Here is a 26972-nt window from a genome sequence, read left to right as displayed (position 1 = left end):
GAGGATGCTTATGCATGAGAGTGGATCTGATCATTCAATGCCATTTTCTAACCAGCTGTGAATGAGGGCTCAGCTGGGGAGATCTGTGCTGCTGTTTCTCTTTAAAACTCCATCCTTACAACCAGCTGCGTTTCTTTTGTGGAGAGATGAAGTGCACCGTTGTCCAAGGATGATGGCTGTGTCCTTCCTCACTCCCATAGCGTGGGCCGTGTAAACATCTCTCTGGTGTTTGTTCAGTCCTATGACAGCTGTAAGTGTCTTTGACAGGGACCTGCAGAATCCCACAGGCAAACACTGGAAAGGAGCAAATACACTGGCAAACTGCCTCTTCAGGGTGTAACAGGGTCTCTGTCAAGGACACCACCGGGTTTTACAGTTCCACACATGTTCGTGAGGAGTCTAAACCTCTTAAGAGGTTTAAGCTTTTGGGGTGGCTGGTGGAGGCATTGAAGAGTTTTTGAGAAGGAGGCGCTCCATCACCCCAAGTCCTGTTTGCTAAAAATCTTTCAAGGAGCCTCCCACCAGAACATACAGGGGGAAAATGTAATCTGCAGGACTGAGGCTCTGCTACAGTCCCAAGCTCAGACTGTTTGATCCTTGAGATTGTAATTCTACCGTGTGACTAACCAGGATCCTGCAGCATATGGTCTGGCCAAGCTGTTTGGGCAAGGTGTAGCTTTGTGTGTGTTGCACTCCCCAGGAACCTCCCTTGTGTGAAGTGCCTTCCCATTTCCATAGCAACTGCAGTGAGCACCCGCACCTGAAGAATTTCCATGGCAATTCATAAAATGCTTTCTCCTCATTTCAGAGAATTTCTCCTCTGATCTTGGTTTCCCTGTGTGTCTTGTACCTGTAATGAAGCTCTGGGGGCTGGGGCAATCACTCCAGCTTTGGCAAGGTAGTGTTTGGAGCTCCTCTGAGTATGGTTTTGTTAGTTCCCTAAAGGTATTCTTAAAAATACCACCCCCTCCAAATCTCTCAATCCAGTTCCCAGTTGTTGAGTGTTCACACTGCAAAATCCAGTGCTTTTGGGCCCCATAGTCAGCTGCCTCAGTGCGTATCCAGTTTGGTGATGAGGGGTTTAGGATTTGAGGTAAGCCTGCTACATTTCTGCCTGTGCTCTTGCTGTTCTTGGAGGACAGGAAGACTCCAATCTCCAGGTCACCCCTGTGAGCATTAAAGTTAACAGACAAAAATAAGGAAAGGCCACGCCATGAAGGTGGTTTGCAGAACAGGGGCTCCCAAAACTTTGGCACAGTTGATAGTTGCCTTGATTACTTACCAGGAGTCTATGGGCCACATCCGCCCCAAAGGGAGCCTATTAAGAACTTGCCTAATCTTTCAGAAAGAGAGGTGAAACAGACTGCCCTGCTCCAGCTTGATCAGAGAAGCTATGCTGCATTGTATAACTACCTGTGCTGTATTCGGCCTCTTCAAGACTCCTTAACCCTGCTTATTCTAAGGGCTGATATTCGGAACTAGCCGCAGCTCCCTTGGTCCTTCCATACAGGACACTGTGAACTGCAGGTACCCCAAGAATATTTTTTCCCCAATAGAAAAAAGACTCTTTTTTCTAGAGTCCATTGACTGATCCGAAGAGGAAGAATTTGTGTCTTCAGGCAGTAGTATAAGAAAGGAAAAGATGTTGAGGAAAGGCAGACATTAAACTAAAAAGTAAGGCTCGTGTGATCGGTCTTATTAACTATGTGAAGGATTTAATACCAGAAAAATCCCACTTTCCTGGAAATAGACAAAACGTGTGTGTGTTTTCTTCCAAAGGCAGGAAAATTGTGTGTGGTTAAAGCCTGGTGGGAAAAAAAACGTAATTGGTGAAAACAGGTTTGAGTTATGCATCCCCTTCCAAAAACCACAGCTGTCAGTTATGCAATCCAGACACCCGGGATCCATGCTGAAGAAAAGAAGAGCTCGACATCTGAGCCCATGATTTCCCAGCTCTCAAATTAAAAAGAGCCAGTGGTGAGAGTAGGCTGGGGAGAGATTCAGAATGTCTGGGACGTTATCTGCTCCATGAATCCCGAGCAGTAGATATAGAGGGCTGTGCAGGTAATTTTACTGCTGTGAGGGATAGGCATAGCAGGAGATGCTAGTTGTACCATCTGCCTCCAAGTCCCAATCTCTACCTTTTCTTAATTGCTTGAGATCCATGGCAGGCATAGCTCGGCACCTAGACTGTTTAGACACCCAGAGTAACATTCTGGGCCGTGTTCCCGAAACGTTAGCCACGGGGTTCTAAGTTTTTTTACTTTTCCAGGGAGTTCAAGAGTGCAATGTTGCACTTGCTTTAGTTTGCAGATTTTCACTTCAGGGCATCCCCCAACTAAGACTATCAGCAAGTGCAGCCTAGAGGTATCCTGTGGTGTAGCCTTTCTCCCCTCTTAATGCAGGATAATTCCAGTCGCAGGCACCAAGGAGGGTTACATCTCTTGGAAGATCTGATGGCAGCTTAGACGTCTAGAACAGCGGTTTCCAAGCAAGTGATCAGTGGGATCCTGCAAAGAGCTGGCTGGTTGTATGTTACTGCTCCACCTCATTTCCAGCTGCTAACCTGTACTGGATGGCTAAACATACATTACATCTTTTCCTGGGGTTTCTTTTCCTGATAAGTAATATCACTGGTTGCCACAGGGATGTTATGTAAGCATGAAAAAGTGGTAGGAGAGGTGGGCCTTATGAATGCCAATGAGAGGAAATATCTAAAAACAATTCTTAATTAAGATTTGGTCAACACTCTGAAAAGTTTGAGGACCGTTGTGGTTTAGATGGTCAGGAGGCATGGACCCCTCTGTGCTGCTATAAAGCATGATTTTCATGGTGTTCCATAGGGAAGATCATAATTAGAGGGGACAGCTTTGTGGTCTGTGTGAAACACAGTTGCTGGAACCACTGGTTCAAAATGCTGCACCCCAATCCCAATTTATTGAGCATTCATGGCCTGCCATACAATTTCTAAAGCCAGATGTGGCCCTCAGGCCAAAAAGTTTGGCCACCCCTGGCCTAGGACATCAAGACTGGGTCCATCAAATTTGGCACCTTGCCTCTAGTGGTGTTAACACTAGATACTTGTGGTGTGTTAATAAAAGATCTGATGAAAGAGTCACAAGATCTTGCCTCTCTGGGCTCCATGAGAAATGTTGTTGGCCCTCAAATACTTAAACTTGTACATCATGTCTCCAACCTTCACATGTGATCTCAGAGCCCTGAGCAGTTCCAGTCCCCGTTGTAGGAGAGAATTCCTGTTAACGCCTTTGCTAAAAACCACTTCGTGACACATTAAGAGGCTTTGTCTGCCTAGATGGATTACGTACGTCACTTTTCAAATAATAGCTTGCTTACTGCAACTGTTTTGAACTCTGCCAAATCCATGGAAATTTTGGGATGTGACCTGTTGTTCAGGGGGCACTGAGCCAACAAGTGGAAAGCAGTTGGTAGACGGTGTTGTTTGTCTTAAGGGTAGAGGCTTCTGGGAAATGAAAGGACCAAAAAGAGAGGCCGGTGCCAAAATAGTTTTACTGCATACCGAAAATGGAGCCTGCTCCTAGCCCTGGGGAAAACTTCTCCCAGCAAAGCATGCAGCCTTAACCACACCATCCGTTTGCATCTCCTTCCGGAGAGAGCAACACTTCATCAGCTTCTTTTTCCCTAGTCCAGGTCAACTAATTATCCCAGCTCCCTCCTATTCCCCCCCAGCAAGCCTGAGCTCCTGCTGGCCCTTGGAACAGGAGTAACTCATTGTTGCAAATGAGTTTAATCCAATGTTAGAAGCCTTTATGGTTCTTAACAGAAAATAGCATGAATAGCAAAGGAAAAAATGTCAGATGTTTCCTGTAAGGCCTTTAAGAGCTCTCCTGGGCATGTGATTACAACATGTGCGGGGGTAGGTTAGCAGGGTGGTGGTGGGGAAGAGGCGCTCTGGCAGCATCTTGCATCCCCATCTGCAAGCCTCATTACAACGAGCTATTTGAGAGGACAGGGGGGAGAAACAACCAAGGCCAGAGCACGTCGCTGCTTTCTAGTCCTCCAGGCTCCAGAATCTGAACCATCCCAGGGAGCAAGAGCTGAGGACAAGGCACAATTGAGGGGGAATTGTGGGAAGTCTGTAGACTGATAAAAATCCCTCGAGCACCCACTTGTTCTTGGGCTTGTGAAGAGTCCAAACAGCTGGGCCTCCACATTTAATATCAGGCTTCTGGTCTGAGATTTGTGCTTTATAGGAGATTTGTCATGATGAGCTTTGAGTCAACAGCCCTAAAGAGTTGGGCCGACAAGCACTAGGGTGAGTTGGCCTTCCAGCCAACCCCAAGTATCACCAAGCTGTTGCCTAATGGGCCAGGATGACCTGACCACAGCAAAAAGGGTGGTGGGGAAAGAGACACCTGAGAGAGTGTAGCAGTACTCACTGGGACCCAAGAACCTCTTAATGCCACCTGTCAATGGGGGTGCAGAGAGGTTACAGGCATCTCCTGGGTCTGGTGTGTACATTCTGGTTCACCAGAGTGTCATGTGAGGTCTTGAGTAAATGCCTGTGTCACTCTGGTCAACAAAATCACTGTGGAATGGATGTTTGGATACCAGGTAAGGCGAGAGAGAGAGAGAAAATGTGAGTGTGTGTGAATAAAAGATATTCTTCAAGTCTGTAGGTCCTGATCACCAGCAAAGGTGGAAAACAGGTTTGCTGTCAGACAAGGTATGTTTGTTGGTCTAACGTGTAAACTGAGTATTGTCTCATTCACAGCAGACTTCTTGTCACCAGTCTGAACTGAATGCAAATCTAGGTCTGTGAGAACTTTGGAGAAAGGAACCAAGAGAGGGAGAGAAACAGCTGGGGGGGGGGGGGAAGAGAACCTTACCAAAGGTTTGCTTGGCTATGTTTGGGGGGGGGGGCAGAGAAGACTCCCAAACACCCTGCACTGAGGAAGTAAAAGGACAGTGGTTTTGCTTCATGAAGAAGGGCCTCAGCCAGGCTTGGTCAAAACACTGATAAGAACTTTGGGCAGTGGCACACCATGTACACATGCAAAGTATGTCCTATGTGCTCAGGCAGCTGTGCCTTGGGGAACTAGTGGCCCACAGGCCAGATCTGGCCCACAGGAGTATTCCATCTGGCCCCCGTGGAAGATGCTCTTCTGTAGAGCAAAATGGCATCCTCTGCGCAGCGTGCATCAAGGTCACACTGCTTGGAAGATGCCATTTTGGGTCACCTAAGACATGCAAGTGAATTATTGCCTTACTAAGTGTCATGCTGTGCCACTGGCTTGGGGTGAGAAAACTTCTTCAGCCAGGAGGTTAATCTGTTAGCTAAGTTTAGTCTCTAGAAAGCGTGTTACGATTTCGATTCTTTTTCCAATATTCTTACTCAGTACTACCTGACTTTCTAATTGTTGATAATAAACATTTTCTCTATAGATCAATCTAAGGGCTGTGTTGTTAAGCAAGGTGCTGGTCCTGAACTGAATCACAAAAGCTGGAACGTACTGTTCTTTTGGGAACAGCGATCCTCATCATTCTGGGAGTGTTCAGGGGATAAGGGGCTGGATGCTGCAGGGAGCACCTGACATATTCAGAGGTTGGTGTGTGCCTGTCAATACCTGTACAGAGACAATGAGGCCTGGTAGAGCTTGCATTGCAGAGGCTAGTGGATTCAGGGAGCTAATCCACAGCAGGCACAGACAAGGCTGTCACATGCTGAGGACAGGCAGTGGGGAGGAGCCTCACAACCCTGGGTGTACGTTTGAGGAGCATCACACTAATAAAGGATGGATCAATATCCAGTTTGTCTTCAAACAGCCAGTCTTTAGTCCCATTTCCCCATAGGTTCTCTTACCTCGCAGGCAAGTCCAAAGATTCCTAGGGAGGCAGGGCCCAGATGCCCAACTCTCCCCAAACTCAGCACCTTTTCCACAAGATGATTCTCTCCTCCAGCCCCTTTCTGGAGCGGCTTTCCCCCTCAGCACTCTTCCAGCATTTCAGTCTTTGTGGGTATTGCCTCACCTTCTCCTTCTTTGCTTCTCTGCAAGGAACTAAACCTGGTTAAATAGCCCCCAGGCCCCTCCCACTCCCAGCAGTCTCTGAGAGGCGTGGTTAATTGGAGTCAGCTGCTTGCGGGAGGGGGACATTTCTCGCTGTCAGAGCTCCAGAAGCACAGGATAGCCAGTGGTGCTGCAAGCCTGGCAGTGACACTGACTGACCAGAATAGAGAGAGCGAGTCAAGCAAGGGAGAAGGCAGTTCTTGAGCCCACCGTTGAGCCTATTTAAATTAGGGATTATTCTCTTGCTGACTTCTTCCTTCACATTTACATTTGTCAGCTTTTTGCCATGTCAGAGAGAAACCCAGGCTGGGTGCAGTGAGTCAGATGAGAGGAAAATCTCGGTCTCCTTCATTTCCTCTGTAGGCAGGTATGCTGCAAGCAGGACGCTAACTCCGGTGCAATTGACAGACGTTCCTCCTACACCAGTGAGTTTAGAATTCACACATTTAACAAAGATGTGGACTTCCACAGCCATTGGCTGCTCTGGTTTAGCCTGATCCAGACTCCCCGCTGAGAGTTGAGTTCAGTCCTTGAGGGGGCCACATAGGGTTCTGGGGCAAAATCAGTACTTGGTCCTGCCAGTGAAGGCAGGGGGCTGGACTGGAGGCTTTTTGGGGTCCCTTCAGTTTGATGAGATAGGTACATCTCCATATAAAGCCATGGCTCAGAATCTCAGGGGTTCTGATACAGCTGGACTCAGGGGTGGTCACTGGCTACATATATTTTATGTTGCTGACGGGAAGAGTTAGTGAAGGAATCTTTGCTCCTTTTCCCTCTTTTTCTTTCTCCCAGAGCGTCAGACACCTCATTCCCTGTCTGCCCTGAAATCTGTGCTTTCTCCTGTCAGTCCCCTCTCAGTGACTCATCCTCCTGGCTACTGAGACACCCTTTGCAAGCTAATATTCTCTCCTGGGAAAGTTGCAGGTGAGGGTGCTCAGTCAATATTCCATTGCCTTTGTTAGGGTTGAGTGTATTGACTAATGTTCATCACCTCTGCCAGCTGCTGGGAATCATGAACTTAACATAAGGAGAGGCAGGAAGGCTCAGTGGTTACAGCAGTAGCTTAGGCCTTGGGAGGATCCAGGTTCTGTTCCCTGCTCTGCTACAAACGCCTTGTGTGACCTTGGTCAAGCCTCTCTGTGCCTCAGTTTCCCCATCTGTAAAACAGGTACCATAGCCTGGCCCTGCCTCATGGGGACGTCGTGAAGATAAATACATTAAAGATTGTGAGCTGCTCAGATACTACGGTAATTGGGACCCTATGAGTACTTACGACAGCAAGGGATCCTCTCAGATGCAGAGCTCCCCCGTGATTCTTGGGGAACATCAGAGGTTTCAGGAGACTGATAGTGAGACATCGAACCTCTTTCAGCTCTAGATCACTGGAGTGCGTTTGGCCCTGGAGGGCACTCATGATGGAAAGTTATTGAGTTCAGAGTCCATTGCCTAGTGGACACCACACAAACGCAACTCTCTCTCACTTAGTACTAATTGGCTTCCTTGCTGGGTTTCTCAGCAGAGACACCACAAAATAAGTGCACCAGAGGGACTGAAGTAGGTGGCCTGTCTGAGGAAGTGTGCACAGCCTGCACTGTTCTGGCTCTGAGGATAAAGAGCGGATTCAGTCTCCAAAGTTTTCAATCAGGCACCTTTTGCCAGCACAGATTGAATTCCCTTTACAAAATAAAATAAAGCCTTTGTCTGTACAACATCTTTCTGTCTTGCCTTGCAATGGATGGATTACAAATGTCACCTACTCCATAGAAAAGTTATCAGTGTGCATATGTTACACAGTATCTGGACAATGGGACAACACTGAATAATTCCCAGTCAAGTCATGCTAATTTTGATTCTTACATTTGGCTGGAGGCTAAGAGTTGAAGAGAACAAAGAGAATGTGTATTTGTTTTTATTTATGGGAATTCTTCCTCAGATGTTGGAAGGAATCTCTCCTTATTTTAGTTTCATATTCACATATATATTTCAGCACCCTTTTTCAGAAGGATACAGCTGGCACTCCATAGCTACTTATACACTGGAACGTTGTGATGGCGCATAGTCAATCCTTCTAAAACAATTTTAAGAAAGTCCTGAGGGCGAAAATCAATGTTCTCTTGAAAATGGGACTTCCATACAGGGAAAATTTTCAAATATAACTTTTTTAATCCTCATCTTCCGAGTTTCACAACTTTCCAAGGCTACTCTTACTTCTGTGCAACATTTGGCCTTTGCACTGGGACGGGCGGTTACAGGAAGGGGGAATGGGGGAGGCAAAGTTTAAGGTGGCTAGAGCCTGTACAAGCCCTCCCATCACACCACCTCTGCCTGTGTATCTGACTGTTAAATTATAAAGTACCATTTTTCCCCCAATCTCAGTGATCTGATTGGTCTGCGATTTAATGCAGCTGTTCAGCTGCTGAACAATCAAGCCCACTAATGTTGTTTCTTTCTCTAAGGCCAGCCCTGGGATGATGGCACTCGACTGGAATTTGGGAGCCCTCTGCTCTCTGCCACTGAGGCTGCTGTGTGGCTTTAGATAAGTCACCTCACCTCTCTGTGCTGGAGTTTCACCATCTGTAAAATGGGGAAAATATCCATCTTCATATGGCACTTAAAGCTACAGATGAAAGTGGCCTATTTAAATGCCAGGTATTGCAGCCTCTATTGGGCTACACTGTCTTGGAGACGTGTAGGTCTCTTTGTTCCATCTCTTCTGTCTATCCTTAACTGCTAGGATGACTGGTCAGCTCCATTTTTATATACTGTATGTATAAAATCTCCATGAACATAAATCTCCATGTATTCTACAAGAGCCTAGGATTGTCCTTAATATGAGCACCAGTTTATAAAGGACATTGTCAAGTACTTTGTAAAGTACTTACTATTCTAAAGGTTAGAAGTGTTTATTTTTCTCTTCTTTGTTTAAGATGTCCACCCTTATAGGCTTGAAAATCACTTATTTTTCCTTCTGATTTTGTCCTTCACTGAATATTTTCCATCCTCTGTATTTCTAATTGAACTTGAAATCAACATGAACTTTTTGTTGTTTGTGCACTAGCCTCGCTACTGGTGTCAGCACAGCTCTGGGGACAAGGTGTACATTAAGTTCTGCCACTGCACAGGGAACAAAATATTGTTACACTAGGGCCTACATAAACATTGGCTCTTCTTCATTCTTGTCTCAGCAATATTAAAAACAAGACCCTGGAAACTGGGAAAACCTTTTCCCATTAGATCAAAAATGTTTAAGGTATGTCAGCAACTTTTAATATGGCCCTTGTAAGAAAAAAGGCAGGCGTAAGCTCTGTCTGCACACTCTCTAGTCTGCTGTGTATTTAAGCTGTTAGAATGTTGGCTGTAGGGAGATTTCTAGCTCTCTGACCCAAATAAAGAAAGGTGCAGGATGAGTCCAAGGAAAATACAAGTAAGAATGATCTCACCCTGTGGGGACACTGTGTGTCTGCTAAACTCCAGACAGACATGTAGAAACCCTCACTATTTTCCTGTGCATGTGTACACTCCTACTATGAATGAGAGTGGAAATGATTTCCAGAAGCTGTTCTGGAAGAAAAGTGACCTATAACTTCCGAAGGAAAGGCTACAAACATCAAATGTCTGTGTCCCCATGTTACATAGAGATCTGTCTAGAAAAGGGATGAGGTTTTATCTGTATTTAACAGGCTTTGCACTGCATTTTCAAAATCCTTCCATCTGTCATCATTCTGCATTGTACTGGTTTACCCACTTGTAGAGAAATGGACAGAGATGAATGTGCCGTCACTGAGTTTCCTGCATTCAGAGCGGTGCATACAGCTTAGCACGTCCGTAGCTACTTGCATATGCCAAGAGCCTAGTGTTCCTCTTGTGCTGCAGTATCTCCATGGGCTTCATTGGGGTGACTTGTGATTTACGGTAGTGTCAGTGAGAGGCAAATCAGGCCCAGATTTCAAACATGGTACCTAAGAAAACTCACTCAAGGGGAATAGTCCAGGCCTGTTGCTTTGGAGACCTATCTTCTGTATCTTGCTGAAAAATTCTGTATAGTGTGTGTGTGTATAAAGGAGGGGGGCAGAGGGGAAGGATTTTCACTTTGTTTTGTAGAATAAAACATAGTTTGGCAAACACCTCTATGCACTAGGAATGAGGCCTACAAGGGATTGGTGACAGGGAAACCCCCTCTGGGTTTTCAGTTCCAACCTGACCAAGTAGCTGGGGACTGACAGCTGCCACATCTGATGTGCACAAAATTAATTGTGAGTGAAGGAAGTGCCTGTTTCTAAAATGCCATCAGACATAGTTGCACAGGCGCAGGGTCTTGGTCTGGCTCCTTGCGGAAAGCCATCCAAGCCCCAGAAAGAGACATTACAGTTAGCAGTCTTGGCACAGAGGCTGAGGATTGAATGGGCAATGGAGACTGCCCTTTCCTTCCAGCCCTGAGAGCTGGATCCTCCACCGCAGTCCATTGGCAGTGGATTGGTGTGCAGTGAAAACGCTTTCCTGACTGTCACGGCTCCCCAGCACCATACAATCTGAGCCCAAGTAACAATCACTTTTCTCTCTCCTTCACAGGTGGGATTTAAAACGAACAGATTGGGGGGTGTGTTCTGCTAACTTCCCTATTATTTAGCTTAGAAAGGCACGGTTCTACACTGGGCAAATTAATGAGGTCTCCAGGGTCCCCTGATGGCTTTGTTAGTATTAGACTATTGTGTCCTAAGGGATGGAAGGTAAAGGAAGAAATGTGGCTGGGCTCTGTTAGTGGGGGGCCCAGATGTTCTCTACGGCTTTACCAGCCAGCAGCGGCAACGTCACAGGTGGGAACCCCGACTGTTGTTAGTGCTTCCATGATTTCATCTTGTGGGAAGGGACTAACTGCCTGGAAGGAGGCGCTTGGCTTGCTCCTGCTGTCCCATGAGCCTGTCCCAGATGCCCTTCACCCCAGGTTTGCATTTGTTTTTCTCCCTCCCAGTCTTCTCTTTAGGTTTTGTTTTCAGTCCCCAGACTAACACGGAAGGAAGTGAATTAACATCTAATGTTTGTTGTTTCAGAGGGTTGTTAAATCACTACATGGTATGTGAAAGTCGTGGGGGTTTCACACCCCAGTGTGGGCAACAGGCTCCCGAAGCCCCAGGTGAGGCACGGGGTAGCCACGGCAGGAGAGGTGTTCGAGCTATAACTGCTGAGTCCCAAGCTGAGGGGGCAGGATTGCTGCTGATGTCCCTGTCCCCCCCAGGACTTTGCATGGCTCCAGGTGCTGCTCCCTTTCTGGTTAGGGGCTGTATCATTTCACATGTCCATTCCCCAGGGGTTGGCAAACATCTGGTTTGGAGAGGAGACATGAGGCAGGTCAGAGACTTATCCTTTTGCAATAAAATTTCAGAAACCAAAACTAACAGTGCAAGACAATAAAACCCTTATGAATTCCAAGGGAACAATACCTGCATTGGTCTAACCACTTGCTTTAACTGCCTGTACTTTTTTTTATTTAGTTTTTGAAGGGCAGTGCGTGTCCTCATTTGCCCTTCTCTGGGCTTGGCTAGGAGATGCAGAGGGGCCAGAGCAGTACTCACTGTGACATGGCATCCAAACTCCTGTTTATGGGGCGTTCGACCTTAAGGATTTTTATTGCTCTGGTATCATTAAGCAATGCCTCACTTGGATGGCAGAAAAGGTTATTACTGCACAGGCACATTTTATTTGCTTTGGATTGAATGGTTCCAGTTTTTATTTTTGTAATGCTGCGGTTTTGATGAGCTGGTCTGTGTCTATACAGATACAGATATTTCTCCATGTTAAGTAGATTCTCCCATGTGAATTCCTGCTGGGACTAGCTCACAAGGGACCCTTGTGTGCGCTCCTCATTCCATCTGGGTTACATCTCTCTCATTCTGTGCTTTTCTTCCTTGAACCAAACAGGTATTTTGGAGAGTCAGTGCTGGGTCTGGCATTATAGCCATCAGGCTTCTGTTAAAGTAACATGCTTCCCATCAAACTCTGCCACCACCAGAAGTGGCACAAATGGGTCCCTTGTTGGCCATCCAGCAGGAAGGCCATAGGCTGAGTGGGCCACAGACACTGAACAACTCTCTTTCCCCTTAGCAAGGGGTCTTTCCAAAGTAGGCTGGAGGGATGGTAGTTGGGGGATAATGTGTGGAAAGCCTGCATGGTGGCTGCCCAAGTGATACGTGTTCTTGGAACAGAAGACTTGGGCTTTAGGGCTCTCAGTCCAGCATCTCTGACAGAATTTAGTTGACTGAAATTTTTTGGCTTAAAAAAAAAAAAAAAGGTAGGGCTGGCTTGCCCAGTGAGTGGCCCTGAGAGAGGCACTGGGTTGTTAGTGAAGATCTGACAGTCACAGTGGTTTTGCTTTGGTTTGCCACGAAGGTGCTGGAAAAAATGATGAAAATTGCAGTACGGGTGGGAAGTGACAGTTATTTTCAATTCAAGCTGAACTCCTTTTGTTTAGAGCAAACATTTTATGTACAGCATCGTTAGCATTCCTAGGGGCTCCTGACCCAGCTGTAGCCAGCCCTAGTTGGCTAAAGATGACTCTTGTGTGTTTCAGACAAGTTAAGAGTAATATAAAGGCTGCTTAACAGCTGCAAATTTACTATATATAAAGGCTGGCTCTACAAAGTAAAAACTTCCTGTTCCACCATTACTGGAATTTAAAATTAACCACTGCTGGACTGCCACCTTCACCAGTGGGGTCCCTCCGCAGCACCTCACCTCCCACTCTAGCACACAGGCTATGTGGTCATTTTGTCTTCAGACCTTACCAAAAGTTTCAGATGAGCATGCAAAGGTCCTGCTGCTCCACCAGCCTAGGAGCCCAGGGTGCCACGCTCTGGGGCTCTGCTGTTTGTGGCAACTCCAAGAGAACAGCATGAATGAGAGGCTGCCAGAGCACAGCTGCAGCAAGTCAGAGTTCACAATCCTCCTGTGAGTGTGCACAGAGCAAGGAGCAGCACTAGCTGGCTTTTGTCACTCCTGAAAATCTTCCAGTGTGGGCCGCAGTGGTACCCATAACTTCCTCTTATTCTGATGACACTGAGAGGCTCCTGCCCTAATCCCCATATGAGCAGGGTCATCCTAAAGCTGCCTTGTAAGTGGATTTTTGAGTCCTCCTGTGTTTGCTGTGTGGTGAATTTGGTGCTGGTGGAAGGTGCTGGATTGGGAGTCAATTATCCACACAGTCGGACCAGCAAAGGGAGCAGCAGAAAGAGCTTTTCCTCCCACCACCCTGCCAATATGCTTCGTTCTCCGTAGGAGCGAGGGTAGGAGTCCGTGGCCTGTTAAGTGCTGGCCTCTTCTGCAAGATAACTAACATGAAGGCCAGGTACCACCGCTTGTGTTGGTGGTTTGTGCGACAGGGACACTTCACCTTCTGACCAGTTCAGAGTAGGTAACCACCTTTGGTCACTGTAGCCCCCCAAACAGTCTGTTGCAGCTCGGCCCCTGGCTACTGTAATAGTCTGCGCTGAGCCTGTGCCCCATGGGAAGCCACTGAATGGGAGACGTATGTGATGGGTTTGTCCTCTAATGGCTGGAAGAGGATGGAACAATACAGCAAGTGGTAGAACTGTCTTTTGGGAGTCCAAAGGACCCTGGACGAATCTCTAGTTAAGCCCATGTTCACTATAAGCTGGTGTGTTCTTGTGAGCAATGCTAGAAGGAAAATGCCATTAGAGCCAGGACTATAAATTCCACCCTCCCTGGCCTGCTCCATCCAAAAAAACAAGTCACTGATCTAAAAGGGAATCCATTTAATTCTGGAATTTTCTGACCTTTTTGTGGTGTAAGATGGTTTTAAAAAAACCACTAAGCTGCTCTCCTGATGACTTTTTCATATTGTTTACTTTTGTAACCCTTCTCTGTGGACTGGGAGCCAGAAATGACGTCCACTCCTAGTCCAGCATCAGAGAAGAAGAACTTCAGAGGAAGGAATGCAACTTCATAAACAGCGAACCACAGACACTAATGGGGAGCAGAGCAAGCCTGCAGGTTAAATTCCTTGCAAGAGAAGCCCACACGTTCTCACCTCTCTGGGATTCAAGAATGATTTCGACTCTAGCCTTCATTTTTCTCCTAAGCCTCTGTTGTCCTTTTGCATCAAGTCAGATGACAGATGTAGGAGGTAAGTGGGTTTTAATTACCTCTATGTGCGCGGACCTTCTCTGCAAACACTGTGAGCAGCAGAGCTGCGAAAAAGCAGATGACTCATCAACCATAGCTGGTGATACCTGAATTCGATTTTTATCAGTTGTACCTTCATATAAAACCTTGGGCCAGTCGGTTTAAACGTTCCAGTCCTAGGCTGTAGTTTTTCCTCTATTTAACAATGTTTTGACAAATTAAACCTCTTCCCCTTTGGCAGCTGGAACTGACCAAATTTTTGTTATTTTGCAAATAGGATAACGTGCCCCTGGCAAGTCATCTTTGTTTTGCAAATGATGAGATTAAAGACCTGTTTGCTGCAGGATGTTCTGTGGCAGATACCTGGGATTTCTGTATGCTCTGCATACGCACACAGCTCAGGGAAACCCTATCGCCTAGGCTAGGAATTCAGCCCTGGGTGGGATTCATGGCAGTGCTTTGTTTCTTGAGCAGTATGGTCAGGACTGTTGCTCAAGTCATGAGGAATCTGTGATTCCCATGTCAAGCAAAGCAAGAACAAAAAGAGCCGGTTCCAAAGGGCAAAATGCGATTGCAAAGAACGCGAGGGAGCTCAGGAATATGGGCTGCAAACTAACCGGCATGTCTGCAAATGCTCAGATTGCCTGGGGGAATCCCACTGGGGCACCTGGCTCCTCGGGCGCGTTATGCAACCTTTTCTGCTGTTCATTTTAAAATAGTACTGGGCTACTAGGGACAGACAAACCCGTTCACATAAAATAGAACCTTAAGCCAGAACCCTCACAGAATAGGTTTGTGAAGTCAGAAAATGTTTGACCACCCTCCACTCCCTACTGGGAAAAGCAGGTTTCATTTGATGTTTGACTTAGACACTCTTGTGGTGTTTGTCGGTTCGTTTCCTAGACCGAATTGTGCTGGAGAGGTGACAAATATTCACCCAAACTTTGAAATACTTGTCAGAGCCAACCTTCCAGACATTCAGGGTTATTCATTACAGAACATACAACGTGCTGTATGGAGTCAACTACATGGACCTTCATGTCTGATATCCCGCCACTGGAGTTGGCATATACCTCAGGCTTCAGAGGAGGAGGACAGTCTCTTTTCCCATAATGCACTTGCCCAATTACACAGTGCTGTGTGTGGATAGGAAATTTCCTTACTGCTCCCTGTGCGAGGTACTGGGGGATCAGGTTGGTCAGAAATGCCTTGAGGAGAGAAGAGAAGAGAAAGAGTGGTGGTCTCCCTTTTGGGGTCAGGAAAAGAGCAGCACAGCTGACTCATCTGTCATGGCCTTTACTGAGCAATTTGTTAAATGTGCTGTTCCCCACTGGAGCATAGATGAGCTTTGCAGCATGCCTGAAAGGCTACCCTAGTTTAGGTTCTAGCGCCCAGAACCAGAATGGTTTTTAAGCACCATTGATTGCAATGGACGGTAGAGGCTTAAATACCTTGGCAGAGCTGGACCTAAAGACCAAGTTGTGAGGAACTAAAATCTCGAGCCCAGTTCCCCTCCCTGAAAACCCAGGGGCTAATGGCAAGAAATTTTATTTGCTTCGGTGACCCTGTAGCTTATGGCTGCTATGGGACTGCATGAGGACAGAGGCAGTCTCTAGGCAGACAAGGCCAAAACCACTCAAGACTTCACGGGTTAAAAGAAATGCCTTGAATTTCATTGCAGAACTGACTGAGAGCCAAGGCAGGTCGCAGGCTGTCATGTTCTGAATTAGCTGCGATTTCCAAATGATCTTCAGGCCCAATCCCGTGTGGCATGTGCAGTGGTGTCACCTCACAGACACAAATGCATGGACAATTGCGCTGTGTTATAAATCACGTGACCCCGCCCCCCAGCCAATCAGTATCCAGGAGTATATACTAGACAGAGACGCTCTCACTCAGCATGGCAGGGGATTCGAGTGAACTAGCCGCAGGGGTTAGTTAATTCAGCTGGAACGTTCCCTTGTCATGAGCAAGACCATCAAATATTTCAAAGAGGAGCCAAATCAGAATTCAGAGGGGTTGGTTTTGCCCAGTGGGGACCTGGGAATTGTTTTGCACACCTCTGTTCAACCCCCTGGAGCAGCAGTGCCTGCAGGTGCATGTGCCTCATCCCTTGCACGTCCCAGAATCCACAAGGCAATTCTATGCCGGGGGATCTGCTGCTGTCCACAAGTGGGCAGGTGAAACTGCCCCGCAAAGCGCCCTTACGCAGTGGATGAAGAGCCTCCTGGATCTTAGGAACAGGGTGGGCTGTGCCCCCCGGGCAGCAGCTCTTCTTTCTATGCATGGGCACAGCCTTAGGGCCAGCTGATGTTTGGTGCTGCCCCTCATAGAATCCTCCACCGCCTTGGGCTGTAAACTGCCTTCTGCCTAGTCAGCAGCACACCCCTTCTATATGCAGCCAGCACAAAACCTGCCCCACGAACCGTTGGTCCCACAGCCGGCGCATGAGCTGGCCTGGCAGTTTAGCGGTGGGGCTAAATGTCATCTTGGCAGGTTACCCAAACGTCACCCACGCCCTCTCCCTCCCTGGAGTAGGGGGAGAGAGACAGGGAGGTGTGTCACCCATCTTGCCTTTCTTGCACCTGTCACAATGTGCCCAGTAAATGCATTATGGAAGTCGATGGTTACCCTTTGAGGAAGAGGGGTCTGGTTAGTGGCTTTGGGGTGAAAGGAAGACAGGTTCCTCCTACGGTTTTAATGTTGATCACGTTACCAGGTACTCCTTGAAAAAGTCCCTGCATTCTCGTCTCTGACTCAGCGCCATTGAAGTCCAATGTAATTTTCCTTCTAGCATGTGCAACTCCTGATTACTCTCAGCAACCGCCTCCTAGCCCCAGACTGGGGAGGGGATCCTCGCTAGTGGGTTGTAATTATTTGGAGAGGCATAACAATTAAGAATCAGCAAACACAATGCAGAGGTGAGCAGACCATTTGGCATGTTCCACTACTGATGCTCCTGTTTTCAGTAGGAGGGGATGTCGGGCACCAGATGCTCGCAGAGATGAGAGAAACTAACCTGGCGCTGAAGGAAGTCAGAGATTTGCTGAAGCAGCAGGTACGTGAGAAAGCGGTCCAGGTCTCCCTCACACCGTGCCAGAGGGACCAGGGAGGCAGCTGCCTCGCACACTGACCTGTTGAACAGGGAGATCAAAATGGTATTCTCATCCCATGCAAGGGTAGGATCCCCAGGTGATCCCCACACCGAGCTCTGAGCATCGCTGAATTCTGAGATCATTTGGATTCAAATTTCCATGCAAACTGCTTGGGCCCTCATCTTACCAAAAACTAACACAAATGAAGAATTATTTTTGTCCATGAATAGACAGACAGACTGGACATATATCACTGGAGTAATGCATGGCAGGGCCAGTAGGAGAATCATTTTTTCCTTGGTTTTGTGGGCTTATGAAATCAACAGGCAGAGGCCAGGCTGGAAGAGAGAGGAACCCATTCAGCCACTGAGTAAGGTCTAGGAAACAGAAGTCACATGGGATCTGAACAAGCCTTGTATTCACGCTCTGTTTCCTCCTGGTGCTTTAATTCTACACCTCGCAGGCTCCAGCAGCAGCTGAGGGACTTTGGAACGTTGGGTGAGTTTAGATCTTGCCTGTTTTACCAAGGAGGTGGCAATTTGTCTGGTCAGCTCCTTTCTAACTCCATAGAAAGGTTCTATTCTCCCTCTCTCGCCTCTGTTCACAGAAGGCAGCAGCCTCTGCCTCCCAGAGAATTGGAATGGCAGCCAGGCCCCTGTGCCAGTGCAAACTGGGCAGCCTCTAATCTGCCAAACCATCTGTTACACTGAGTTACTCTCCCATTTCAGGCTGTTGCATAAATATTCAGTGTTTGCTAGGAATCAGGTCAGACATGGCTCCTGGTAGCCTGGGGCAGTGCTTTCCAACACGCCCTTCAAGCTTCTCCACACAGGCTTTATTTATTTATTCTGCCATGGATTCAGTCTCTAACAGACTCTCTCGAACGAAGGACTCACGCACATCACTAGAGAGCTAAGGTGGAAGCTTACACAGAGGTGCTGTTCGTTTTGTTAAGTTTTTCTATTACTTTATTTTCCACAATTCAGCATTTCACACACCAGTAATGAGCAACAGGTGGCTATGCAGCCCGAATTCACAGCATCAAGTTGAATTAGAGGTGGTGCTGGATAGCAGTGCTCCAATCCTGCTCCAAACTGTCTCACTGGCTGGAATGCTTTGAATTGAGGATTTGAGTTTGGTGCGACATCTGGCTTAGATTAAATTATTCTAAACACGACATGACGATTACTGTAGCCCCAGGGTAACGCTGGATGGAGGAAGAGTCTGGTGTAAAGTGAGACCCTGCCCTTGTACGTAGGAGCTGTGGGCGAGGTATGAACAGGTGCTTTTGTGTGGGCACAATCCTGATCTATGGTGATGAGAACACAAGGTCTGTGGGTGCTGGACAGAAACCAGGGGATGGCGCTTTGCAGTCTGACTTCTTCCCTTTCCTCATTTGGGCAGCGCTGCTCCCTCCGATGTTATGGAACCACGGAAATGGGAGCTGGAAAAGACCTATGAAGTCATCTAGACAATTCCAGTGCACTTTGTCCACTGGGCTCCCAGGCAGTCAGGGTCTGCCATTGCTATTTTTAAAGGTGCCTACGCTGAGTGCAAAGTCTTGCCTTAAAACACCTTAGCTCATGCATTTTCCTAGTTGCAATGGGGCCACAGATGAAAGGGGTGTTTTGCCTGGGACCTAACTGGTGTCCCCAGAACCAGACTAAAACCTTGGGCTGCTCCCTCCCTTGCTAGCTGCTTTATCTGGGTTATAACCAGGCTCTCTGGCTTGGGTGTAGCTTTAGGAGAGCTGGGGTCATGGAGAGCCCTGCAGTGCGGGGTTCTACATGTGCCTTGAAACACATACATCGTTGTCTGTGCCAGGCCAACATCCTTTACTCCACTGAAGGGACAGCCTGTCTCTACCCCCACCACTGCAGATTATCCAGATATTTTTTAATGACCCTGTTGATCTTCCCCCACCCCCTCTTTGGATTAAAGGAACTGGCTAGGCCGGTGGCCAGTCCCTTGCAGCCATTTCAGTGACTTCTGCCAGCTGCTTTGCTTTCATCCTCCCACACTAGAAAACGCAGCAGGTTGCTAAGTGAATGGGGATGGGGGAGGGCGGTCCCTGGAGTAAGTGCCTTTGGGAGGGGAAGAGCAGGACTGAACCTTGGTCTCAGAGCAGCTGTGCACCAGCTGTGGCACCTGCAGTGCTGGGCAGGCTGTCTGACACCCCAGATGTTTGGAGAGTCTCTGCTCTCCCTCGATTTCCCACCTGTCAAACCAGGCCCTTCATCTAGTGGCCCCTGTGTGACACTAATTAACCCCTTACCAGGGGCAGCTCTAGGCATTTTGCTGCCCCAAGCACAGCAGGCAGGCTGCCTTCGGTGGCTTGCCTGTGGGAGGTCCCCGATGCCACGGATGCGGTGGCACGCCTGTGGGAGTTCCAGCGAAGCCACAGGACCAGCGGACCCTCCGCAGGCATGTTGCCAAAGGCAACCTGCCTGCTGCCCTCGCGGCGACCGGCAGAGCGCCCGCCATGGCTTGCCGCCCCAGGTACGTGCTTGGCATGCTGGGGCCTGGAGCCGCCTCTGCCCCTTACTGGCCCTGACTTTCCCTTTCATGCCCTCCAGCTTAGAGGGGAGGTACAGCTGCAGGGAATAGCACTCAGTGCTATGAGGGAGAAGCCCAGCAACTTGCACGAGTATGAAAGCCCCTGGAAAAAGGAAACCTGTCTCTCCCCTGGCCCATGGTAAGCTCATCTCGGCAGCAAGGGGGGCCTGCCTCCTCTAGGCTGAAGGGTGAGAGAGGTGCGGAGGGCAGTCTCAGTCCACACAAGGCCCACAACTCAGGTTTTGGTGCAAGACTACACCTCTTGTAAACAGACGTGTAGAAGTGTGCGAGTCCCTTCTGGCGCTGAAAAGCCTCAGTTCAAGCGACGTGAATGGGAGTGGAAGCTTCTGGCTAACTGGTGACTCGTTTCCTTCCTAGATTAAGGAGATCACGTTCCTGAAAAACACGGTCATGGAGTGCGATGCCTGTGGTGAGTTGCTCCGTGAAATGCCCCAGACCCAGCTGCTCACTGCTGCCTCCTACGTTTGTTTAAACAAGCAACAGACCATCACCTACCACAGCCCCCATCAAGGGGTTGGCTTGTTCACATTCACGAGAAGTGCCCTAGGATAATCCTCAGACTTGGCAACGCCCCTCTTCGAAGCACTTCATAACCATTAACTAAGCTTTGTCACCCACTCCTGGGAGGCAGCTGAGGATAATTATACTCAGCTGTGATCTAGGGAAAGTGAAGCAACTTGCCCCCAGGAAGTCAGTGTCGGAGCTTGGGTTAGAACGTGGGTATTTCTGGACCCCAGCCCTGTGCTCAGGTCTTTTTCCTAGGATGTCACCCCCTTAGCAATCGCAGGCGCAACAATTAGCTGGTGCAGGGGCTGGGAGCCGCACGCGCCTACATAAGCCTCTTCCCTTCTGCCACCCAGGCCTTGCCCAGACACACATGCACTAGGTTAATTACACTGCTGTAAAACGCTGTGTGGACAGTTGTCTTTTAGATCAGCTCAGACGTGTTCCTAGTCAACGTAAACTAAACCGCTGCTCTTCACCTGAACGCGGCGTGCTCACACAGCCTTTCGCATCTGTTTGAAAATCAGGCCTCAAGTTAAACCTGTGCAGTGCTGCAAGGAGGCGAGCCCGGAGTCCTCTCGATTGCCGGCTGCCTCGGGACCAGCCTTAGTCCACACAACCCCCACCTCTTTGTACCCTCAGCCCTTGATAGACTCCGTTCCATAACAGCCCTCTGCTGGGCCACACTGCACCAGGCAGGGCAGTCATTTCGGTTTTCAGGTGCCTACAGCCTCCTGTCGCCTAATTACCCCTCAGAACCTCTGCCCCGTGGGGTTGTTAGGGGCGGAAGTGGGAGGGGGTGGTTGGGGGCAAGTTTGCTAGTTAAGAGTTGGCCACTCCTGAGCTGTGAATGACATGGAACATTACTCTGTGCCAGTCCTTCCAAGCCACTTCTGCCTCGGCTGAGCAAGGAAACAATCAATCAACATTTTGTACATCAATTGCTGCCTGCTCCCCACTAAGTGACTTTCTGGACTGAGATTTACTTCCAGTGTACTTGGTTTTAGGAGAGTGCAGTTGAGTGAGATGTTCCGTTATTTGCCAGCACATCTAAAGAATAGAGCAGTAACTGGTTCCACATTTCTGCAGCAAAAGAGATTAGTCAGAGCCTCTGGGACCCACCGTACAGAATCCCATTCATCCACAGCAGTTGTTTTAATAAGTTGCTCATAAAACTGTCTTGAACTTTCTTCTCCTCACTTGATCTTTGTCTTCCCTGCTCATTACTCTGGTTACCAAAGAGTCTGGGGAAAGATGGATTACTTGGCATTCCTGGGGCTATCCTTCGAGCTGTCAGGGCCTTGAACGAGAACACTTCATAGCATCCCTGCAGCTCTAATCCATACCGTCAAGGCAGACTGGGTAACAGTCCTCTCATGGGACAACCTTGGAGCTTCAGAAATAGATGCTAATCTTAGATCCCCAGCCGGGAGTTGTACCAGCCCTCCCTTCTGGGGCCAGTTCTGGACCCTCTGCTACCCTTGGGAGTCTGGGTAATGGGTGTGATGGTTAGGCGAGCAGGATTGAGAAGGATGTGGATGTCATTAATGTACCAGATGGGGAGTCAAGATTCCAGGCTGTATTTCCCACTGAGTCTGAGAGGCCTCAGACAAGTAACTTCTTTGTGCCTCAGTTTCCCCAACTGCAAAATAGGAACATCACTGTTTTCTCTCCCAGGGCTGAGAGAGATCATTCACTATTTGTGAAGCACTATGAGAAGGCCCCTGGTAAGTGTAACATAGGATAGGTGCTGTCTGTGGCAGCTCTGTTCCTAACATGTTTTCTATTCTTCAGGTATGCACCCAGGGGCAATAGGCCCAGGGATCAGCATAACACGATTTCCCAGATGTTTGCCAAACTCATGTTTCCCTGGAGTTACCTGCACAGAGACTGACTCTGGCTTCCACTGTGGACCCTGCCCCCTGGGCTTCACTGGCAATGGGACCAACTGCACAGATATCAATGAGGTCAGAACCCACCTGCAGTGAGTCAGTGGACGTTACAGAAACCTGTGGCTAACTCCTATCTGGAGCAGAATAGGAGTCTCTCATTTTAGCCCTGTCGTCAGCAGTGGAGGTCACACAGTTCCACTTCCCTGCCTAATGCAACAGACCAATGCCCTCTGTAATTTAACTGGAGTGGATGCATCTCTCATGTATTAAAACTCCCTTCTTCGTGCTCCATCTGAGAAGTCTTTAAAGGCCTGGTGTCTCTTTCTAAAAGTGATGCAAACAGGGGCCTGATGCAAAACGTTATCAGGTGAGGGTCGCTGGCCTGTGATATGCACCTCAGACTAGCTGATCATAATGGACCCCTGAAACCTGCACAGCAGGCTCCCTCCGAACACACTAAACCAGCCTCAGTGTTTCCAATCTGTCTCTGCAGTTTAAGATCAGATTCTGCTAGGCAAATGATTTTTTCCCCCGATTCTTTGGCTAGTTGCTTACTAAAGACCGGTTTTATGTCCTTTGTACGGCTAGAATTTCGTTCAGCTGAGGTTTGTTGGATGGTAACAGGTTTCCTTGTTTAATAACACTGGGGATATAATGCACAAAGATTAAATTAAAACGGTGGGAAAAGATGAAGCAATTTAAAATGAAGGGAAGTATAATCTTTGGGGCTGGAGGCGCTGCTGAACGCTAATGCTCTCCTTCTGAGATGGGCAACTTCACCACGGTGCTGTGAATAAACCCTGACCCTTCAAAACCAGCATGGTCAATTATACAGAACTTCGGACTCAGATACTGCCAAGAAGGGTCAGTTACTACGCTGCCTGGAAACCAGACGCACCTTGGAAATTAACGGGAAAGAATCTTCTCAGTTGATTTGCTTTCCTTGTCTGCATCCTATTCAGCTTGGGAGAGCAGAGGACATGGGGAGCTAGGGTGACCAGACAGCAAAAGTGAAAAATTTGGACGGGGATGGGGGGTAATAGGAGCCTATGTAAGAAAAATACCCCAAAATCAGGACTGTCCCAATAAAATCGGGACATCTGGTCACCCTATGGGGAACTGCACTTTCCACTGGCACAGAAATTCAAATATCTCCATTCACTCCTGCCTGCCCCGTGAGGCCGTCCCTCCTTGCCCTGTCCCGCCAGGGTCAGACTATAGGAATGGCTGGTTTACAATCACAACTAGCAATTCAGCAGGAACTCTCCTTCCTGCCTACAGTGCAGCACGAATCCCTGCTTCCCGAGAGTCAACTGCGTTAACACGGCCCCTGGCTTCCATTGTGACCCTTGTCCCACCGGCTACACTGGGCCAGCACCCCAAGGGGTTGGGCTGGCATTCGCCAGAGCCAACAAACAGGTACATCCACCCCCCTCATCCCATCCCCAAAAGCCACTTCAAGTGAGGTGGCTGCTTTCTACTGAGGTGCGATTCACCCTCCCACTTTCTCCTTCCCGGACAGGTCTGTACAGACATCAATGAATGTGAGACGGACAGCGCCAGGGCTTGTGTCCCAAACTCCATCTGCATCAACACTCGGGTAAGTAGCACCAGCTGGCCTGGGCCACTGCCCCTAGACACCCTGTAGCGTCCCCTTTCCGTTGGGATGGAGCAGTTGCACCCACTGGATGGGGGTTCAAGCAACGTTTTCCCAGCACCCATCTTACTTCTTGTCGCTCCTCTGGCAGGGATCCTACCGGTGCGGGTCCTGTAAGCCTGGCTTTGTTGGGGACCAGATTGCTGGGTGCAGGAGCCAGGCGGAGAGACGCTGTCCCAATGGGGAATTCAGTCCGTGCCATGAGAGAGCTCGCTGCATCGTTGAACGTGACGGGACCATCTCGTGTGTGGTGAGAACCAAACTGCCCTTCGCTTAGACAGCAAGGCCTTCGGGAGGGCTGGGGGGGGCTGTTTTCCCTTCACGTCCGTACTCCAGATCCTGTGTCTATCACTGACCCCTACTGGCCAGCGGAGCTGAAAGAGGAACTTCTCCGTTAGCACACCGCAGAGCGGCCTGTTGCTCGCAAAGATGCTACCTACGTGCAGTGAGCCAATGCTTCCAGGTCTCTGTGTGTCCACAGCCTCTGAGCACTGCACTGATGCTGAAGGGGGGTGAGCCCTGTTCAGACTGGGCGCTAAGGTCCAGTGGAACTCGCTGGGGACAGGGGGAGCCCAGGGCTGCTGAATCTCTCTATGCCTCAGTATACAGCTGAGAGCTCCGATCTGAACTAACACGTCACAGCACAGCTGCCTCTTCCAGGGGACAGCTCACCTGCGGAATGAGGCATCCAATCCCCCAGGATTTGTGAGGCGAAGTGCAGCCCGTGGTATGCAGCCTGGCTGCATGTGCTCAGGGGATGGGTCTGCAGTAGATCTCTCACTGCACCCTCACTCCCCACATTTGCTGTCTTGTAGTGCATTGTTGGCTGGGCTGGGAATGGCTACGTCTGCGGGAGGGACACAGACATTGATGGATTCCCAGATGAGAAGCTGCGCTGCACAGACCGAAAATGCCGCAAGGTAAGAGACTGAGCAGGACACCAGGGCAGAGCAGAGCAAGAGGCCAGCGCTAAAGAGTTCAAAACGCAGGTCAGCTCCGCTTCCCCACCCCATGGGACCACTGTCCCAAGCCATGCAGGCGCGTCGCTTGTAGCCGCCCCGGGACTGGCTCAGGAGTGACCTGACTCCCAGCACAGGCACGTCGCTCTCAGCCACCCCGGGACTGGCTCAGGAGTGACCTGACTCCAGGGCAGGCGCGTCGCTCAGAGCAGCCGCTCTGGGACTGGCTCAGGAGTGACCTGACTCCAGGGTAGGCGCGTCACTTGGAGCAGCCACCCTGGGACTGGCTCAGGAGTGACCTGACTCCCAGCACAGGCACGTCGCTCTCAGCCGCCCCGGGACTGGCTCAGGAGTGACCTGACTCCAGGGCAGGCGCGTCGCTCAGAGCAGCTGCTCTGGGACTGGCTCAGGAGTGACCTGACTCCCAGCACAGGCACGTCGCTCTCAGCCACCCCGGGACTGGCTCAGGAGTGACCTGACTCCCAGCACAGGCACGTCGCTCAGAGCAGCCGCTCTGGGACTGGCTCAGGAGTGACCTGACTCCAGGGCAGGCGCGTCGCTCAGAGCAGCTGCTCTGGGACTGGCTCAGGAGTGACCTGACTCCCAGCACAGGCACGTCGCTCTCAGCCACCCCGGGACTGGCTCAGGAGTGACCTGACTCCCAGCACAGGCACGTCGCTCTCAGCCACCCCGGGACTGGCTCAGGAGTGACCTGACTCCCAGCACAGGCACGTCGCTCTCAGCCGCCCCGGGACTGGCTCAGGAGTGACCTGACTCCAGGGCAGGCGCGTCGCTCAGAGCAGCCGCTCTGGGACTGGCTCAGGAGTGACCTGACTCCAGGGTAGGCGCGTCACTTGGAGCAGCCACCCTGGGACTGGCTCAGGAGTGACCTGACTCCCAGCACAGGCACGTCGCTCTCAGCCGCCCCGGGACTGGCTCAGGAGTGACCTGACTCCAGGGCAGGCGCGTCGCTCAGAGCAGCCGCTCTGGGACTGGCTCAGGAGTGACCTGGCTCCGGGGCAGGCACGTCACTTGGAGCAGCCGCCCCGGGACAGGCTCAGGAGTGACCTGATTCCCAGGGCAGGCGCGTCGCTCGGAGCAGCCGCCCTGAGACTGGCTCAGGAGTGACCTGACTCCCAGCACAGGCACATCGCTCTCAGCCACCCCGGGACTGGCTCAGCAGTGACCTGACTCCAGGGCAGGCATGTCGCTTTCAGCCGCCCCGGGACTGGCTCAGGAGTGACCTGACTCCAGGGCAGGCATGTCGCTCGGAGCAGCCGCCCCGGGACAGGCTCAGCAGTGACCTGACTCCAGGGCAGGCTTGTCCAGGATTTTGTAGTTTGAAAAAGGGCGGCGGGGAGAGTGTTTGCACAATACACCAGCAGCTCAAGGTACTTCACGGCTGCTCTTCTGTCAGGATAACTGCGTGACCATCCCCAACTCCGGCCAGGAGGATGCAGACAAGGATGGCATCGGTGACGCGTGCGATGATGATGCTGATGGAGATGGGATATTAAATGCAGAGGTTTGGACTCTCTAATGCTTAGCCCCAAGCCGTGCCAGCACACACCCACCGAACCCAGAGAAACAAGGAGGTCCCAGCATGCAGTGCTCCAGCTCTGCCTACATGGCGGGAGACCTGTAGCCTTCACCCTGGGATGCTGAAGTTGAGGCTGGCGCTAATCAGGATGTGCCTCTGCTGGGCACAGCTTGGGTGGCCTCTACGGTACCTGAAGCAAAGGGGGCTTTCTGGGGTGAGGGCTTCAGATGTGCCCTGAGGAGCCATTGTTCTGTCCAGTGCTGACCGGAGGCTTTAATCCTCTCGTGAAACGATCAAGGCAGGAAGGGGTGGATGTGGAGGAAGAGGGGGAGGCTGCAATTGGATGAAATCGTGCTTCTCTGAGGGAGTGGCAGGGATGGGTGTGTCCTAGCTTTTCAGTGTTGGTCCTGGGCAAATGCTGGTCCCAGCTGAACATACACCGCTCCTGGGCTTTGCGACAATGCCTGGAATGAGGGCATCAGGATGGGCTCAGATCGTTCAGAGTAGGTCTGTCCCGGGACCCCTTTCTGTACCTTCCCCACAGCCGGGCGCAGCTTCATCACGG

At 49.8% G+C, this 26972-nt stretch overlaps 1 protein-coding gene across 6 annotated transcripts in view; it reads left to right on the top strand.

Annotated features, from left to right (window-relative positions):
* COMP (cartilage oligomeric matrix protein) overlaps nucleotides 1-26972 on the top strand; it is a 50524-nt gene that overhangs the window by 14456 nt on the left and 9096 nt on the right. The window contains exons 2-10 of one of the 6 annotated variants that reach the window (XM_030540564.1): nucleotides 13940-14184; nucleotides 17153-17241; nucleotides 20213-20264; nucleotides 22154-22326; nucleotides 23533-23670; nucleotides 23774-23851; nucleotides 24000-24158; nucleotides 24724-24828; nucleotides 26285-26392. In XM_030540564.1, the coding sequence (XP_030396424.1) occupies nucleotides 14028-14184; nucleotides 17153-17241; nucleotides 20213-20264; nucleotides 22154-22326; nucleotides 23533-23670; nucleotides 23774-23851; nucleotides 24000-24158; nucleotides 24724-24828; nucleotides 26285-26392 (1059 nt within the window). In that variant the 5' untranslated portion in view covers nucleotides 13940-14027. The other 5 variants (XM_030540565.1, XM_030540568.1, XM_030540567.1 and 2 more) reach the window with 5 other exon arrangements.

The sequence above is a fragment of the Gopherus evgoodei genome, chromosome 22, assembly GCF_007399415.2.
Source record: "Gopherus evgoodei ecotype Sinaloan lineage chromosome 22, rGopEvg1_v1.p, whole genome shotgun sequence".
Classification (NCBI taxonomy): domain Eukaryota; kingdom Metazoa; phylum Chordata; order Testudines; family Testudinidae; genus Gopherus; species Gopherus evgoodei.
Note: the sequence above shows the minus strand (reverse complement) of the source record. Positions and strands in the feature narration are given on the sequence as shown.